This window comes from Aristolochia californica, unplaced genomic scaffold (genome assembly GCF_029961685.1).
Source record: "Aristolochia californica isolate CCGP_79_NKW_82.1479 unplaced genomic scaffold, dmAriCali1.0.hap1 SCAF_11, whole genome shotgun sequence".
Taxonomy (NCBI): Eukaryota; Viridiplantae; Streptophyta; class Magnoliopsida; order Piperales; family Aristolochiaceae; genus Aristolochia; species Aristolochia californica.
In genome coordinates this window covers 3,145,662-3,162,347 of record NW_027181782.1, presented here as the reverse complement: position 1 = coordinate 3,162,347, position 16,686 = coordinate 3,145,662, and the positions used below count along the sequence as shown (strand labels likewise).

General features: G+C 35.3%; 1 protein-coding gene across 1 annotated transcript; it reads left to right on the top strand.

Moving 5' to 3' along the window:
* The first annotated feature begins 3,349 nt into the window (after positions 1-3,349).
* Positions 3,350-5,183, top strand: LOC137944683 (1-aminocyclopropane-1-carboxylate oxidase homolog 1-like). Its single transcript, XM_068790400.1, has 3 exons — positions 3,350-3,968; positions 4,318-4,642; positions 4,830-5,183. Exons 1-3 carry the CDS (start codon positions 3,433-3,435, stop codon positions 5,079-5,081), a joined length of 1,113 nt encoding a protein of 370 aa, XP_068646501.1. The 5' UTR covers positions 3,350-3,432; the 3' UTR covers positions 5,082-5,183.
* The last annotated feature ends 11,503 nt before the right edge of the window (positions 5,184-16,686 follow it).

The window sequence follows — 16,686 nt, the reverse complement described above, 5'->3', positions numbered from 1 at the left end:
AGAGAAGACCTTTATTATTGTGATATGTTTTCAAGTTTCCACCAAATAGCACTATCTAATTCTATCATTGGCCTCTTTGACTGGGGCATTTGCATGTGGAGAAGTTTTGGTAGCTCTTTCCACATTTCTCGTTATGTTCAAGATTTGTCCGTGAGTCCTATCAATTAGGTAAACATCAACATTCTTCTTATCCTAGTAGAATTAACAAGTAGAGTCAACCTCCTTTTGATTTAGTGCATCATGGTGTATGGGGTCCATGTTGGATTTCTAGTTTTTTTGGATTGTTTATTATTTTGTCATGTTTGTGGATGATTTTAGTAGGGTGTTATGGGTTTATCTTTTGAAAGATATATTTGAAGTTTTTGATGTGCAATTTCATCAATAACTAAAATTCAATTTGGTGTTCCTATTAGTGTTTTTCACAATAATGGTTCAAAATTTATGAATTCTCTTTTTCCAAGTTATTATTATATGAATTCTCTTTTTCCAAGTTATTATTATCCCCATAGAATTATACATCAATCTTCACATGTTTACACCCACTGACCAAATGGGGTAGCAGGCAGGGTGGAAGAATAAACACAAAGATAATGCTATTAAAGCCACTAATAGTACTAGTCAAGCTCCAGAACCTTCATAAACACAAGGGAGAGAGATAAAAAGGAGTTCAGTTTCAGCGGTTTGGATTAATTTTCATAAATTTAAAAAAGATAGAATAGATGTGGCTTGATGTAATTATTGTAAAGCCGAACTAAAAGCACACCTAGCAAAAAATGGAACGTCTACTTTATTTTAGCATTTGAGGAGGTGCCCAAAAAAGATTTTTTTTGACATTATGTAATAATTATTATCCTCTACACAATGAACTAGTGGAGCTATGAGTCTCATAAATCATATGTTTAATCAAAAGAGACTTAAACTTGTATCACTAAGTGGGTTGTATTAGAGGAACAAACACTGTCTATAAACACTTCATACAACTATAAATATAGCCTCAAGACATGGCGTAGATCATTCAAGCCTTTTCCTCTTTGATACAATTCATTCATACACCTCTCTCTCTTTTCCTCTTCTTTCTCTGCCTTGGTTTATTATCTCCTCTTTCCCAAGAGTTAGAGTTACTCTCTTCTTTCCTTCCCTTGAGGTCTCTTATGTTTTATGTATTGCCACTAGAAATCAATATGGTATCAGAACAGGAAAAGATCTGAGATGCAAAAGAAGAAGAAGAAGAAGAATAAAGGGAAACAAAAACAGAGGAGTTTCTTGTTCTTCCTCAAGTCTTCATTTCCAATTTCTATTTTTCATTGGATGTTTAACTCTCTTATCGTATGTTTCATATAGAAAACTATATACCATTGAAAATATCTTTTGAGTCAAGTTTATATGTCAAAAGGATTTGTTGAAATCAGATTTTTCTAGAAAGATAAATCAACATCTAAAGCAACAAAGGTCAAATAGTAGAAAAGTTTCATGTAGCAGTAGAAAGCCTCAAGTTTCTGAACAGTTTGAACCAACATTACTGAGAATTTATATTGATAATTATATCTAAAAAGAAAACTATGTGAGTTTAATTTCTATCTCAATAAAACTTTTCTCAATCTGATTTTTCTAGAGAGAGATCCACATTGGAAGAATCAAAAAGTCTTGTTGGTATTGTGTTGGATGCGAAAAATTTGAATTTAAGCCGAAAGTACTTAAATTCCTCAAAGTACTTTCACACCCTTAATTCCTCATAATACTTCAATTTATTTTTGTTAAAATTACTTCAGAGTAATATCTATAGACCCATTGCCTAAAAAGTATAGGAGTGTGCCCAACATCCAGCTTGAGCCAAGTCTTTTTATTTTTCACCCAAGAAGGTGTTTTCTGTTTGAGTTACCCTTATAAAATGAGTAATCTCTTTGTTGTGCCATAAAACTGAACTATTTTTCTGCCTTTGAAATTGAATGGAGTTTGTTTCAGATTATGATCATTTTGATTGGCGTCTCATATGGCTAGGAGTGAATTTTCTTTTCTCACCATCATGTTGTGCAAGTTAGTTGTCTTGGTAAAGAACAAAGAGATCTCCAAATTGAGGGGGAAAGGTAGAAGAAAAAGTATAAGAAATAGGTAACCAATAATGAATTTCACGTGTTGTAGTAATCAAATTTTATGTGACTAGAATATCCATGTAAGGGGGAGAAAAAATGAAGACTACCAACAAGATGTGAACAAGACAGAAGATGAATCAAATCAAGGCAATCAAAATTTATTTTTCAAGCATAAAATTTTATTGACTTAGATCATTTGCAAAGTAAAGTTACAAACACTAGTTTGAGGGGGAGTATTAAAAGACACTATTTTGTGTCAGGGTGGCATGACTAATAAATAAGGAGAACTTTCATAGAGATGACATAGAATTGTAATTATACAAGTTGGTTCATGTCCTCTTATACCTTTTTTCCTTTTGAATAATGTAAGCTTAAGGGCATGGTAATCATTGTGAACACCTTCCCACAACTATAAATACAACCTCAAGGCATGGGTAGAACCTTCAAGTCTCTCTCCCTAGGCTCAAATTCGTCCTTACACCTCTCTCTCTTTCCCTCTTCTTTATCTCCTTTGTTTCTTGTCTTCTCTCCCAATAACTAGAGTCCCACTCTTCTGTCATTGCCTCAATATCTCTTGTGTTTATGTATTTGCCCTAGAAATCAATAGTTTTAAAGTAGTTTTAGTAGTGGAATTGAGCAACCATCAATGAAATGATGTAGACATTGAGATCATAGGATAAGAAGTCATTGACTTCACCCTAACACATACTTATTGGCTGGCAAACACATTAAAATGAAGAATGAGGAATTAGAGTTTATGTATGTGGAAGATTTATTAAGGGACTTTTTTTTAATGGAAGAAGATGAAGAATGAAAGAGTGAATGAGATGTGTGAAGCAAAAAGACCCCCTTTACTCTAATTACTCTCTTCAATTCTTTCTTTAGTTGGTTGATAGTTGTTCTTATTTACCTCAAAACTCAAAGATGATTGATTGTTCAACCCTTTTGGGTCTCTCAATATCTAATGTTGTTGTTTGTCAATGGAATAAACACTATTGATGGAGGCGTTTGTTCTTTCTTTTAGGTTTATTGAGTTAATTTTATATATTAGTATGCTCCATTGCAAAGTCTTAGACTCCTCTGTGATAACTTACAGTTCAATAGTATCAGTTCATCACAATATTCTATTTATTTATTATTATATATATTTTTAATTTTTATAGTGTTAAATATAAGTTGGAGCTCGAACCCAGTTCGAGTTCGAACTCAAAATTCGATAATAAATTATTGGAATGTCCCTTACCGCGACCGACCGACAATTGCTGAAGCTCACAGCCTCAAAAATCCAAGTCTCCTCCATCCAAACCCTATTCTCACTTGTCAGTTACAGAGATCAACGAACATGGCAGTCGCTGGAGCCGCCGAAATACCATCCGAGATTCCCCCCAGCTATGACCGACTTAGGGAGTTGAAGTCCTTCGACGAAACAAAGCTTGGCGTAAAAGGCTTAGTAGATGCTGGGGTGACCAATATTCCTAGATTTTTCTTTCTGCCTTCGGAAGATTTGAGAAACAATCACGCATCAAGTCCAGTCCAAAAAGGAATCCCAATCGTAGACCTGGACAGGGTCGGACAAGAGGACCGGCGGAAGGAGATTGTGAAGGAAATCCGAGGGGTTTTGGAGACATGGGGGTTCTTCAAGGTGATCAATCATGGTATTCCGCAGAGGGTTCTGGATGAGATGATCCAAGGAGTGAGAAGGTTCAACGAAGAATCCGAGGAGAAGGTGGCGTTCTACTCGAGAGACCCGGACAAAAGGGTTAAATTCTACAGTAATTTTGATCTATATCAAGCGAAAGCTGCGAATTGGAGAGATACCCTCTCGTGCCTCGTGGCTCCCGATTTTAAAGGCCCAGAAGAATTGCCAGAAACCTGCAGGTATGCTTCTCCACCTTTGAATTGTTATCCATGGTGGATTTCCAGAAGAGCATTTACGGGCTGTGAAATTAAAACTAAATAAATAAACTTCGCGAATCGTTTTGAAAGCAAAATTTCCCGTCCAGAAATCAATCTTGACTGGTGAACATCAATTTCGACAGCGACATATGCAGCCCCCACCAAAACCAGATAAGATTTTGCTTCCAATCCTCTTTCTCGTCTTATCTTTTCATTCCGCCACTTACCGGACTACGAGTTTTAGATTTTTTTCTTTTTTTCGTGGAGAGACACTTTCAGACCCTGTTTCAGCTTACCAGAACTCAACCAATGAAGCTTGTTCAATATACAGAGACATATTCATGGAGTACTCGGACCATATGAAGAGAGTTGGCGATACCATCTTTGCTTTACTATCGGAAGTTCTCGGCCTCAGACCTAACTATTTCGACGACATGGGCTGCATGGATGGGCATCTTCTTCTCTCTCACTACTATCCGGCTTGCCCAGAGCCAGAAATCACAATCGGCACCAGCAAGCACTCCGACTCCGGCTTCCTCACTCTTCTCCTCCAAGACGAAATAGGTGGGCTACAGGTCCTTCATCAAGATCGTGAGTGGGTTGATGTGCTTCCGGTTCGTGGAGCTCTGGTAGTGAATATTGCTGATCTTCTGCAGGTATTAGCTAGAGCCAGTTAAGCTCTTGTCAGGTTAACTTAGAAGCACTGTGTTGAAATCTTACGATTTCTCTTCATAGCCAATGAAAAGATTATGAGTCCTCCATAGAGGATCAGTTCAGATTGATTTGCTTAGGTTATACTTGGTTTTCTATAACATACAATAATGTTCATTTGTTTTTATGCAGCTTGTTACAAATGACAAGTTCAAGAGTGTGGTGCACAGAGTAAAGGCTCAGAAAGTTGGGCCTAGGATATCCATTGCTTGCTTCTTCACTACACAAACGTACCCTTCAAATAAACTATTTGGTCCCATCAAGGAGTTGCTATCTGAAGAGAATCCTCCAAAATATAGAGAAGTGACAACAGGGGATTACTTGATGCACTACTTTGCACTTGGACTCGGTGGGGAGCCTCCATTAAACCATTTCAGGATTTGAAGTCTCAATACTCTTATTAGTATGGGAGTTTTCAAATCATAAATTTGTTAGCCTAATTGAATTTCTAGCATGATGAAATTCATCGTATAAACTATAACGAAAGCCCAGAAACTTATCTCTATCAACTTATCTCTATCCATGCTGATTAGATTCCGATTTTCCTGAAGAATTAAGACTTTCTCGTGCTCTGGTTTGGAACTTCTGCTCTTTGATCACTCATTGAGATATAGTAAAACTAAAGCATTTGAGTAACCCAAAATGGGGACCAAAATCGTAGATTTATTTAGCCAAAGCTCCATCAAGCTTTGATGGATTCGTGTTACCAAGGGAGTTGCAACTGCAGGTAGTTACAACGGCCAGAAGTCGAGGCCCACGATAATGAGAACCCGTTTCACATGAACAACAGTTAACATTCTCCCACTTGGTCCAAACTTCTAATATAATCTTAAATTCATCGATAATCTATATTTAAGTAATAAATACATGAATAATGACAATAGGTCCTCTAATAACGAGTATAATCTTTTATGTATTACAATGTATTTATTTCTTATAATTTATAAATAAACCTATGTTTATTCTTGGTCTAACACAAATGAATTTTCTCAAAATTAAGGTACACATAAACATGAGAAAAATATCACAATAATTAAGAATTTTACTAAAATAATATTGTTCATACAATGAAAAAATTACATAATGGAACCAAATCCCATATTCATTACATGATCCTTGAATTTAAATGGTGGCATACCCTTAGTCAAAGGATCAACTATCATTAATTCAGTACTTACATGGTTAATGACCACTTTATTTTCTTTAACACGTTCTCTGATGACCAAATACTTTATGTCGATGTGTTTACTTTGACTTCCACTATTGTTGTTCTTGGCCATAAAAACAACAGATGAATTGCCATAATACATTCTCAATGACCTAGAGATATAATCCATAATTCTAAGCCCAAAAATGAAACTCTTAAGCCATACACCATGTGAAGTAGCCTCAAAACAGAAAACTAACTCGGCTTCCATAGTGGACATGGCAGTCAAAGTCTATTTGGCACTCCTCCATGATATAGCTCCACTGGCCATCAAGAAAATGTATCCTAATGTTGATTTGCGTGAATTAATATAGCCAACAAAGTCAAAATCTGAGTAGCTAATTACTTCTAGATTGTCCATGTAGTCTTTTGTTCTTTGAAGGTACCTCATTACTTTCTTTGCAGCTCTCCAGTGGTCTAATCCTGGATCACTCTGATATCGTCCCCATATTCCTACAACAAATACAATGTCAGGTCTTGTGCAGTCTTGAACATACATTAGGCTTCTGACTACAGAAGCATATGGAATGTCCTTCATTTGTTCCCTTTCAAGGTCGTTCTTCGGGCATTGGTTCAAATTGAACCTATCACCCTTCACAATGGGGGCTAAACTTGGTGAACAATCCTTCATCCGATATCTCTCTAAAACTTTATTAATATAAGTTTCCTGAGACAGTCCTAAGATACCTCAAAATTTGTCTCTATGAATCTTAATGCCAATGACATAAGATGCCTCACCCATATCCTTCATATTGAAATTTTTAGAGAGAAATTGTTTCACCTCATGCAAAAAACCCTTACCATTGGTTAATAGCAAAATGTCATCTACATATAAAACAAGAAAACAAATTTTACTCCCATTGACTTTTTGATATATACATTGATCCATAATGTTTTCTACTAAACTGAATGAAGAAATTATATTATGGAATTTCAAATACCATTGGTGGGATGCTTGTTTTAATCCATATATGGATTTCTTGAGCTTGCAAACCAATTGCTCACCATCACTAGAGGGGAATCCCTCAGGTTGTTTTATGTAAACTTCCACCTCTAGATCTCCATTGAGAAATACCATTTTCACATCCATTTGTTGCAAATCTAAGTCAAAATGGGCTACCAATGCCAAAATAATGCGCAAGGAATCTTTCTTATATGCAGGAGAAGAAGTCTTCGTGTAATCAATTCCTTCTTTCTGAGTGAATCCCTTAGCAACGTGTTTTGCCTTGTATCTCTTAATGTTGCCCAATGAGTCTTTCTTTGTCTTAAAAACTCATTCACATCCAATGACTTTAAATCCATTAGGCAACTCAACAAGATCCCAGACTCCGTTATTCTTCATAGAATTCATCTCTTTCTTCATGGCATTGTACCATAATTCTGATTTCTTGCAACTCATGGCTAGTGAAAAGAACTTAGGATCATTTTTGGCTCTAATGTTGTAGTCAGATTCTTGCAGATACACAACATAATCATCATGAATTTCTGACCTCTTTGGTCTAGTAGATATTCTTAATGTTGTACCATCATATTCCTGAGAGGTATGAGGTTCAACTAGTTGTTTAGAAGTTCTTGGCAACTCTTGAACTACTTGATCTACTAGAATGTCGTCAGTAGCTTGTGGAACTTCAATGATTGGTTGTTCAACAATAGTTTGTACTTGAGGGGTACTGTAAACAATAACTGATCTATCACTTGAGGTGGAAGGATGATATTCTGGATGATTCTTCTCAGAAACTATGTTTCGAGTTTGATTGCTCACATTGATCAAATTATTTTCAAGAAACTTTGCATTTCTTGATTCCACCATCCTAGTGTTATCAGATGGACAATAAAATCTGTAACCTTTATCTTAAATTTCAATACTCCATGGATTTAGCTCATAGAGAAAAAAAGAAATGGACTCAAGGGGAGAAAACTGGAGGAAGAAAAGTTATGGATTTGATGTCCTAACCCTCCCCCTAAAGCTCTATTTATAGATTAATAAAACTACTGTATTACAATAATACCCTGAACTTAGGGTTTAGAGTTTTAACCCTAGAACTTTAACCTAATTACATCAATGCCATCTCTATGAGATGACACTTTATTTACCATCCTGCCATCATTGTATGGGCCTGTGGGCCTTCTCCTTGATCTATGGGCCTTGAGCCCATCTTCCACATCTCTTGGATGTGTAGGTCTTCCTTGGTCTTATGGGCTTGAGTCCTATCTTCCAACATTTCCCCTTAAATCGGGGGTGAGAGAACAACATGAACTCCCAGCTTGCTGCAAATGATGTATAAAATCTTTTTTGTACAATGTGGCACATCTTCCAAAACTCCCGCTCACATTGGTGCTCTCGTTCATGAGGCCCAACTGGCATAAGAAAAGTGAGAGTAAAATCACTTCACGTCATATGACATTGCTCTTTAATCCAATCAAATAAGTCATGTTGGATGTTCAACACACTCCTATCTTTTGTAGGTAGTGCTACTCCTATTAATGTAGGTAGTGGGTCTATTCGTTGTTTGGACCTCCATCACCGTGTCGTTCCACAGGATAACGACTCTTAAGTGGTAATAGTAATAAATTTCAATTTATGGGGGTAGTGGGTCCATAGATACTGAGGCCACCTCTTCTTCAATAATAATGTATCATCCAAAGAGACACAATAACAACAGTTGAAATGGGTTTGGTCCCATATAACACGAACTAAAATAATGCATGTAAAAATGACCCATGAAAAAAATCCAATGCAAGTATCTGTTCCAAATAATATGTTGGTCAAGGAATAATCTGTCAATACTTCAAAATAACAATCCAACCATAGAAAAAATACCGAGTCGCGCCAAAATATGTATAAACTTGGATACGTATACCGAGACAAAAAAGGAGTGGGACATGTCTAAGATGACTCACTGGTTTGACTCGGTTCGAGTTGGCTCAATTGGAACAATGTGTGAGGAAACTAGGTATTATTTTTCTTTGCAAAAATGTGTGATATTTAAGTTAGCATTAACTAGGTGGAGTGAGTCCATGGATTATGTTATTTCCTTGATGGCGCAACCAAAGCTTAGCAAATTTCACAACTAGTTGAACAATTGTTCTTTCTTTTTGGCTATTACAGTTGTGTTAGATCTTAGGTATAAAATGGACATAATCGGTTTCTACTATCAGAAATTGTACATGGATGAGAGGAAAGAAGTTCGTAAAGTTCGTGAATATTATATATGTTTTTTATCGAATATCAGAAGAAAAAGGGAGAACATCCAATGTAAAGATGAATGTATCTTCCACAACCACGAATCCTGTTAAGGAGAGCAACCTATCACAATTTGAGTCATATATTAAGGAGAGGAGTGAGCAAGTATCAAGACCTGAATTAGATTTCTACCTCGATGAGTCATTAAACCCTAGGAATTCAAATATTGATATTTTGATGCAATGGAAGACTAATGGTTGGAAATATCCAACATTGACATTGATTGCGAGATATATTGGTTGTCTCTATTTCTATAGTTTCATTTGAGTTAGCTTTTAGCATAGATGATAGAGTGATTAGTACTTATCATAGCACTTTACGTTCAGTTACTACAAAAGCCTTACTATGTGTGTAGGATTAGTTTGGAGCTGAATTCATTGATAACTTCAATTATGTACTTATATTTACTTAAAAGTTGTTTGTTTATTTTAAAATGTTAATTAAATTTGTTATTAATTAATTTTTTTAGAAACTTGTATTCCTACATTTGGCTTAACTGAGTTACTTGTTGTGATGATAAAGGTTGATTTTATTTTATGATAAGTTTATATTTATATTTTAAATTTAATTATTTTTAAATATTGATTATTTTTTATAATGTTAATTTTCAGGATTCCATAGATGATAACAAGAAGGAAGAAGAGAGAAGAGAAAGAGAGGATAGAAATATGGTACATGTCTGAAGAGAGGATAGGAAATTAAGGTCTTGGACTAAACCAAATCCTCCCCCATAAGATATATTTATAGGTATCAAAAGTATCAATATTACAAGTATACCCTCCACCCTAATAAGAGTGAAGAAGAGACAAGAAATTTAAACTAACTACATTAGTGCCATCCTAATAACATTATATCTTCCAACACTCCCCCTCAAGCTGGGAGGTAATGGCAGTGATCACAATTTGAACCAAATAAAATAGATGTAGTATGTTGGAAGATGGGATAAAGCCCACAAGCTTAAGGCTAAAAGCCCACACGACAAAGAAGTGGCAAAGTGGTAATTTATGATAAGTTTCATAAGGATGTCATAAAGATGTAAATACGTTGTCTGATTATGTCTTTTAATCTATTGAGTTGTAGCCCTAAGGGCATTGCAACACTATAAATAAGAGCTTTGACTAAGAGGTAAGGTATTCAAGCCTTCTCCTCTCTTTAATAAATCATCCAGCCACCCTCTCTTCTCCCTTGACTCATTCTCACCTTCCCTTAATCCAAACTCTCCTCTCTCACTTCATTCTCCTTCCTCTCTCCTCTCTCTCTTCTCTCCTTCTTCTTTCACGTTAATGTAGAGTCCTTCTCATGGGATCCTAACTTCTACATGATATCAGAGCTTGGAGTTTAGGATCCCTATTCAAGTAGTTATGTCATCCATTCAAGAAGTTGTTTATAGAAGAAGAAGTTTTGCCATGAAGAGATATGTAAAGTTTGTTTTTTTTTCATATTCCTTCTTTACGGTTTCTTTTTTTTTCTATTCTTGAATTCTTGAGTCACATCAAGTCAGGAAATTCTTCATAAACATTGTGAAGATCTATCTTTTTTTACTAAAAGGATGTTATAGTCTTGATCATCTTGTAGCAAAATTACATGATTGATCAAAAGGTCTTTTTTTCTGTTTGTTATGATTTGGATTCAGTTACCTTTATGCAACTTGGATCAAACATCATTGATATGGGATTCCAGCATATGTTTTTGTCAATTCTATAATCTAACGTTACTCATGCGATTAGATTATGTTGTTGGATGACCGTCATTTGGTTAGAATTCCAACATTTATTTATTCCTATTGTTTCTTTATACTTTTGAACTTCAGCAATTGGATTTTTTTGGTTGAAGTATTCCCATGAGTTGAAAATTATTTTGTCAAGAAATTTCTCTCAATTTGTCAAGAAAGGCTTTGTCTAAATTTGCTCTCGGTTTTGTGGTTGAGTTTGGATTAAGGATGAGAGTTGCATCTATTCTCTTCTCTCAGATTGATAAGTTTTATCCTTTTGAAACTAGACTTAAGTATAATTTTTTTTCATAAAATGTAATTATTATGATAAAAAAATCTAATATATTTTGGACTCTTTAATCTAGCCAAACTGAGTATTCTTTCTTCTTTGGCCAGCATGACCATTGACTTTTCCAAGATCGATATCTTCCTCTAACAAATGCAGATTGAAAATTGGTTGGATAGGTAAAAAAAAAATAGACATACACACATTTATTTAATATGTAATTCTCCATATAAAGTCTAATTCTTGATGGTATACAATGGCTTAAAGTTGAAGTTTTCTGCTGCTGCACAGGGCTCTCTTGCAGTCTGACCTTTACTACTTCAAATATCAATTTTTCTTTATAGAAAGCTCTGATTGCCAAAATTATTTTTGTGTTGGAAATTAGACTCGGATATCTTTACTTGAATATATATTTTGGAATATGAAAATTTCAAAATGGAGGTGAGAATTCCTAGAAAAAAATGGGTACTGGGACAAGAAAGAAAGAAAAAAGATAAAATACGCACCTAAACTACTAGAGATGGTAGTTCAAAAAAGGATCACATCATCTCTGTGGGTTGACCACGACAACTCACAGGGTCCGCTCTGATACCATATTGAATTTTTGGAAAAGAAAAACACTTCACTGACTTAATGTAATTTGAGTAGAATGAACCGTTATTTATAATAGAAGAAACAAGTAGGATCCAATTACAATTAAACTACTCTTATCCTCGTTACACCCAAAGTTAACACTAAAAGATAAGTTCTACAACAATTGAACAACTGAACATAAATATAAGACTAGCATAACTAAAACACTTTTAATTGAGACCTTTCTGTGAGACCTCCTCCTGTGAGATTCATGTAAGACTCCACCATATTAATTCTAGCTCTGTGTGACTTTTTACTATGAGATTCATGTAAGACTCTTCCATATTTTCTCTTCAACATAGAACATATAAAAACCTATAGAAAAGACATGATTGACCTTAAAGTATCAAAAGTAAGACCGATTGCAATAATTTTTGTTCAACAAAGTCATCAATGGGCCAACCTTGTGCTCTTAACAATTCTAAGAAGTCCAACTAGAACAACTCCAGCAATTCACTAAGAGAGATAAACATATCAAGCTTTTTTTTTCTTCAAGAAATCAATTTATATATAACTAAATCACATTAAATAAAGGGATAAGAATAAAAATAAATCAAAACATAAGTAAAAGGAGTAGAGAGTAGAATAGGACAAAAAAGAGAACTGAGAAAAAATAACATCCAACAAAGACAATCATCTATTTCATTTCAACATAGCTCATATGAAAAAAAATGAAAAAAATAAAGGGAAGAAGGACAAAGGAAAGGGAAGAAAAATAAACAAATATAATTTAGTGCTCCAGGAAATTGATTGAGCCCTAGCAATATGAAGCAAAGGATAGATCAAAGTAAGAATTTTCCATGTGGTTGAGAAGGAGCTCTTGAAAACTATTTGGAGGAACAAAATATTTACTCGGCTTGCTAGGGAGGGTTTCTAGTGACAAAAAAGTTCAACAGCGAGAAAGTGTTGCTTCCTTTTGTGTGGGTAGAGAATGTAAAAAGTTTCTAGCATTGGCAATCTCACATGAGAAACAGATCAAGTGTGTGAGAGATTCAGGAGCAAATTCAAGCACGTAGTGGCACATCTATAAATAAGTAAAATCTTGCTACTAAATGTTATCAAAGCCATGATCAATATAATTGTTTAAGTAAATTAGAGTCTAGTGTTGAAAACTCAGTATAGCTAATTTTGTTGAGGTCTTTCAAGTATTGATGCTCAATCAAATTTAATCCATGGAAAGTGTTGACTAAATGAATTGGTCTTCAAGTGTGTAAGAACTCTTGGTAGTCCTCTTACTTGCTAATGGCAAATAGCAAAAAGGGATGCCTTGGGCAAATTAGTAAATAGTCGACAATTAATACTTTTTAGCTATTTAAATTGCATTTAGTGTCTTTATTTGAAGGAATTCTTTAAAGTTAACCAGTCACATGCTTTCAAAAAAAGTCTCTAACATGTTCAAATTATATTTCTCAAAATAAAACTTATATGATAATAATAATAATATAAAATTTTATAAATCATTAGAATATCCCTCTAATGTTGAGTCCCTTAATAAGTGGACTATTCCCCAAATCTATTCTACATAAATCTATAAGACTAGAATGTTTTATTTTAAACCATCTGTGGCAATAAGAACTATAAACAAACTGTTAACTTAGATAATGATAGCTAATTAAATTGATCAATCATAAGAAATCTTAGCGAATATAGTGAATAATACAATTTCCTTCATATAGGATTAATTGAAGTTGCTTTTAAACCATTAACTTACTGTTAGATTCTATGGTTTCGTGCTCAAAAGAACTAGGGTTTAGGAGAAGAAGAAGAAGAAGAAGAAGAAGAAGAAGAAAGAAGAGAACAGAGTCCAGGAAGAAGAGGCTAGGCACGTGAGGCAAGAATGATGGAGAAAAAGAGTTCAGGGCATGAGTATGAGTTCCCTTTCCCTGAGCTTCATATGTATAGTTTCAAGATAGAAACCCTAGTATATGAATAAAGAAAAAAAAAAGAACATGAAATCTCGAATAATTACAACCTATGTCTTGTACTCACTTAATTATAATAAATGTCACTCATACTATTTTAACACTCCCCCTCAAGATAGAGAGGGAAAAGGCAGGAATAGCTGCTATGAAAATATTTGCTAACTAGTTCTTGGAAGGAATATACTGCATGGATATGGCACTTGCTTGCTTGAAATTTCTCCTGAACAAAATGACAGTCAATTTCAATGTGATTGGTTTTTTCATGAAAAACTGGGTTGGTTGCTACATGAATAGTGGAGTTGCATAGGCTTGATTATCTGAATCCAAGCTTTGTTATCAAGGATTTGAGTCATAACAGTTCATTTACTACATGAGCCATAGTCCTATATTCTACTTTGGCACTTGACCTAGCCATAAAATTTTGTTTTTTCTTTTCCAAATGACTAAATTACCTCCCATTGTTGTAGAATGACCGGAAGTTGATTTTTTGTCATCGGAAGAACCAGCCCAGCATGCATGTAAAAGACCTTGATATTAGTATATCCATGGCATTTATACAATAACCATTGACCTAGATTTTTATTTTTAGATATCGGAGTACTATCTCCAATGCTATCTAATGAGACTGTTGAGATTGATGCATAACTTGACTGATGACACTCATAAAATAAGATATGTTAGGTCTTGTGACTATGAGATAAATTAATTTTCCAACTAAACATTGGAGCTATCCAACATCAATTGTATCTCCAGATTCAACAGACAATTTACTATTTTGTTCCATTAACGTATCAATTGGCTTACATCCAAGCATTCTAGTTTCTTTTAATAGATCGAGAACATACTTCTTTTGAGACTAGATTGCAGAACTTTTATACCCAAGAAATATTTGAGTAATCTTTGGTTTTTGTTTTAAAAATATTTATTTAAGTATATTTTTTGTTTGATGAATACCTTAAGTATCACTCTTAGTAATAACAATATCGTCAACATAAATAGCCATAAAAATCATAGCTTTTATAGATTTTTTTTGTATATACTAAGTGATTACTTTCACATCATATGAACCCAAGGCAAATAACCACGGTACTAAATTTGTCAAACCAAGCAGGAAGGGATTGTTTGAACCTATGAATAGCCTTACTAAGGCGACATACTTTCTCCCCTTCAATCACATAACTTGATGGTTGGCCCATATAAACCTCTTTTGCTAGATCACCATTCAGAATTATATTTTTAACATCTAACTGATATATAATTCATTTAGAATTGACTGCTAAAGAGATAAGAACTCATACTGAATATGTCTTGGCTACTAGAGAAAAAGTCTCATAATAATCAGTACCATAAGACCGAGTGTAGCCTTTGTAGGCAGTCTAACTTTATACCAGGCATTGATGTTGTCAGGGTTATATTTGAGGGTAAACACCCATTTACAACCCATTGCTTTTAAGAATTCCGAAGATCTTGATGTTTTGACATATTAAGAATTCATGATGTGACTCGTTCTTCCGGAGATCAGGTCTAGCGCCCGTTCACATTTTTTGTTTATAGATTATGAATTTCATGATGTATTAGAAATTTATTTATGCTAATATTTGGTATCAGAGCAGATACATTTGTTGGAAGATGGGTTCAAGCCCACACGACCAAGGAAGACCCACATATCTAAGAGTATTGTAAGATGGGCTACACAACCAAGGAATGCCCACATATCTAAGAGTATTTTAAGATGGGCCATATGACCAAGGAAAACTTACATATCTAAGAGTATTTTAAGGTGGGCCCAAGCCCATAAGAAGTAGGACCCACAATGATTACCATGAGCTGACATCCTTATCACATAAGTTGGAAGATCAAAAGGGACTCACAAAGATACCCACAAGTTGGTTGAAAGATCAAGAATGACTCACAAAGATGGCCACGATCTGACATCTTTATCTTATAGTAGCATCCTCCGTTCGAGTTATGTTGTCTTCTATTTATATTGAGTTATTTAATTATGCTAGGACTTATCTTTAAGTGTTAGAGTTTGGGTGTAATTGGGACAAAGATAGTTTTATTGTAATTGGACTCTACTATCTTCCTCTATTGTAAATAGATGTTCATGTACTCTGATTATAATAAGTCAATGAAGTATTATAAATTCAACAACCTTTAATATGTCTTCATGTCCTTTATTTTTTTTGGTGAGCTCTTTCTCATTCAAATTCTCTGTGCGACACTTGCGTGTGGCTGGTTTGCCGCACCAGCCGACCTCGGCAGCGCTAGCCAACCCTTGGTAGTGAGATGCAAACGGAGGCGCCCAGTGTGCCGATGGTTGAGCATAAGATGCACTAACAGTGCCACCCTTTGTGCCGAAGTGTTTATTTTTTCTACAAGAGCCAAGAGACATCTTTGTACGTGGTCGTGACCATGGAAATAAATGTTTGGCGTTGCGTGAGTCGGCATCGAGTGCACCCATCATGCAATGGCGCAAATGCAGGACATCTGAGACCGGCCCTCTGTGCTCTGGCGATGAGCCCATGAAGGACGAATTTTTCTGTCCATCGCGTTCATGGCTCTACGACAGTTCTCCCACCGGTGTCGTGCGTCGGAGGAAGGTGTAATGGTGTCACTTTCATGAAGGACGACAGTGCGCCCAGCTCTAGCCAATCCATTGAGGATCAGATTGGTTGAGCTACCTTCTCTCCTTGAAGCCGACCGAAGCTGGGTGGCATTGGCCAGCATGGGATGCGCCAGCATCATGCTTAGGAGGTAGCCATCGCACCGGTGTCGAGTTGGTGACAAAGATCGGCGAGGGCACTCCCTCTTTGCGCATCATTAGAGGTTGAAGACAACATCTAGTATGTAAAAACTTTAAAAAAAAAATTATAATCATATGGTGAAAACGGACAGGTTGACTTAGCCTAACTCGCTCGTTCCAACTCGTGCAACCGAGTCATCCGAGCGCAGGCCGGGGCCGACTCGATTCACTTAAAAAGAA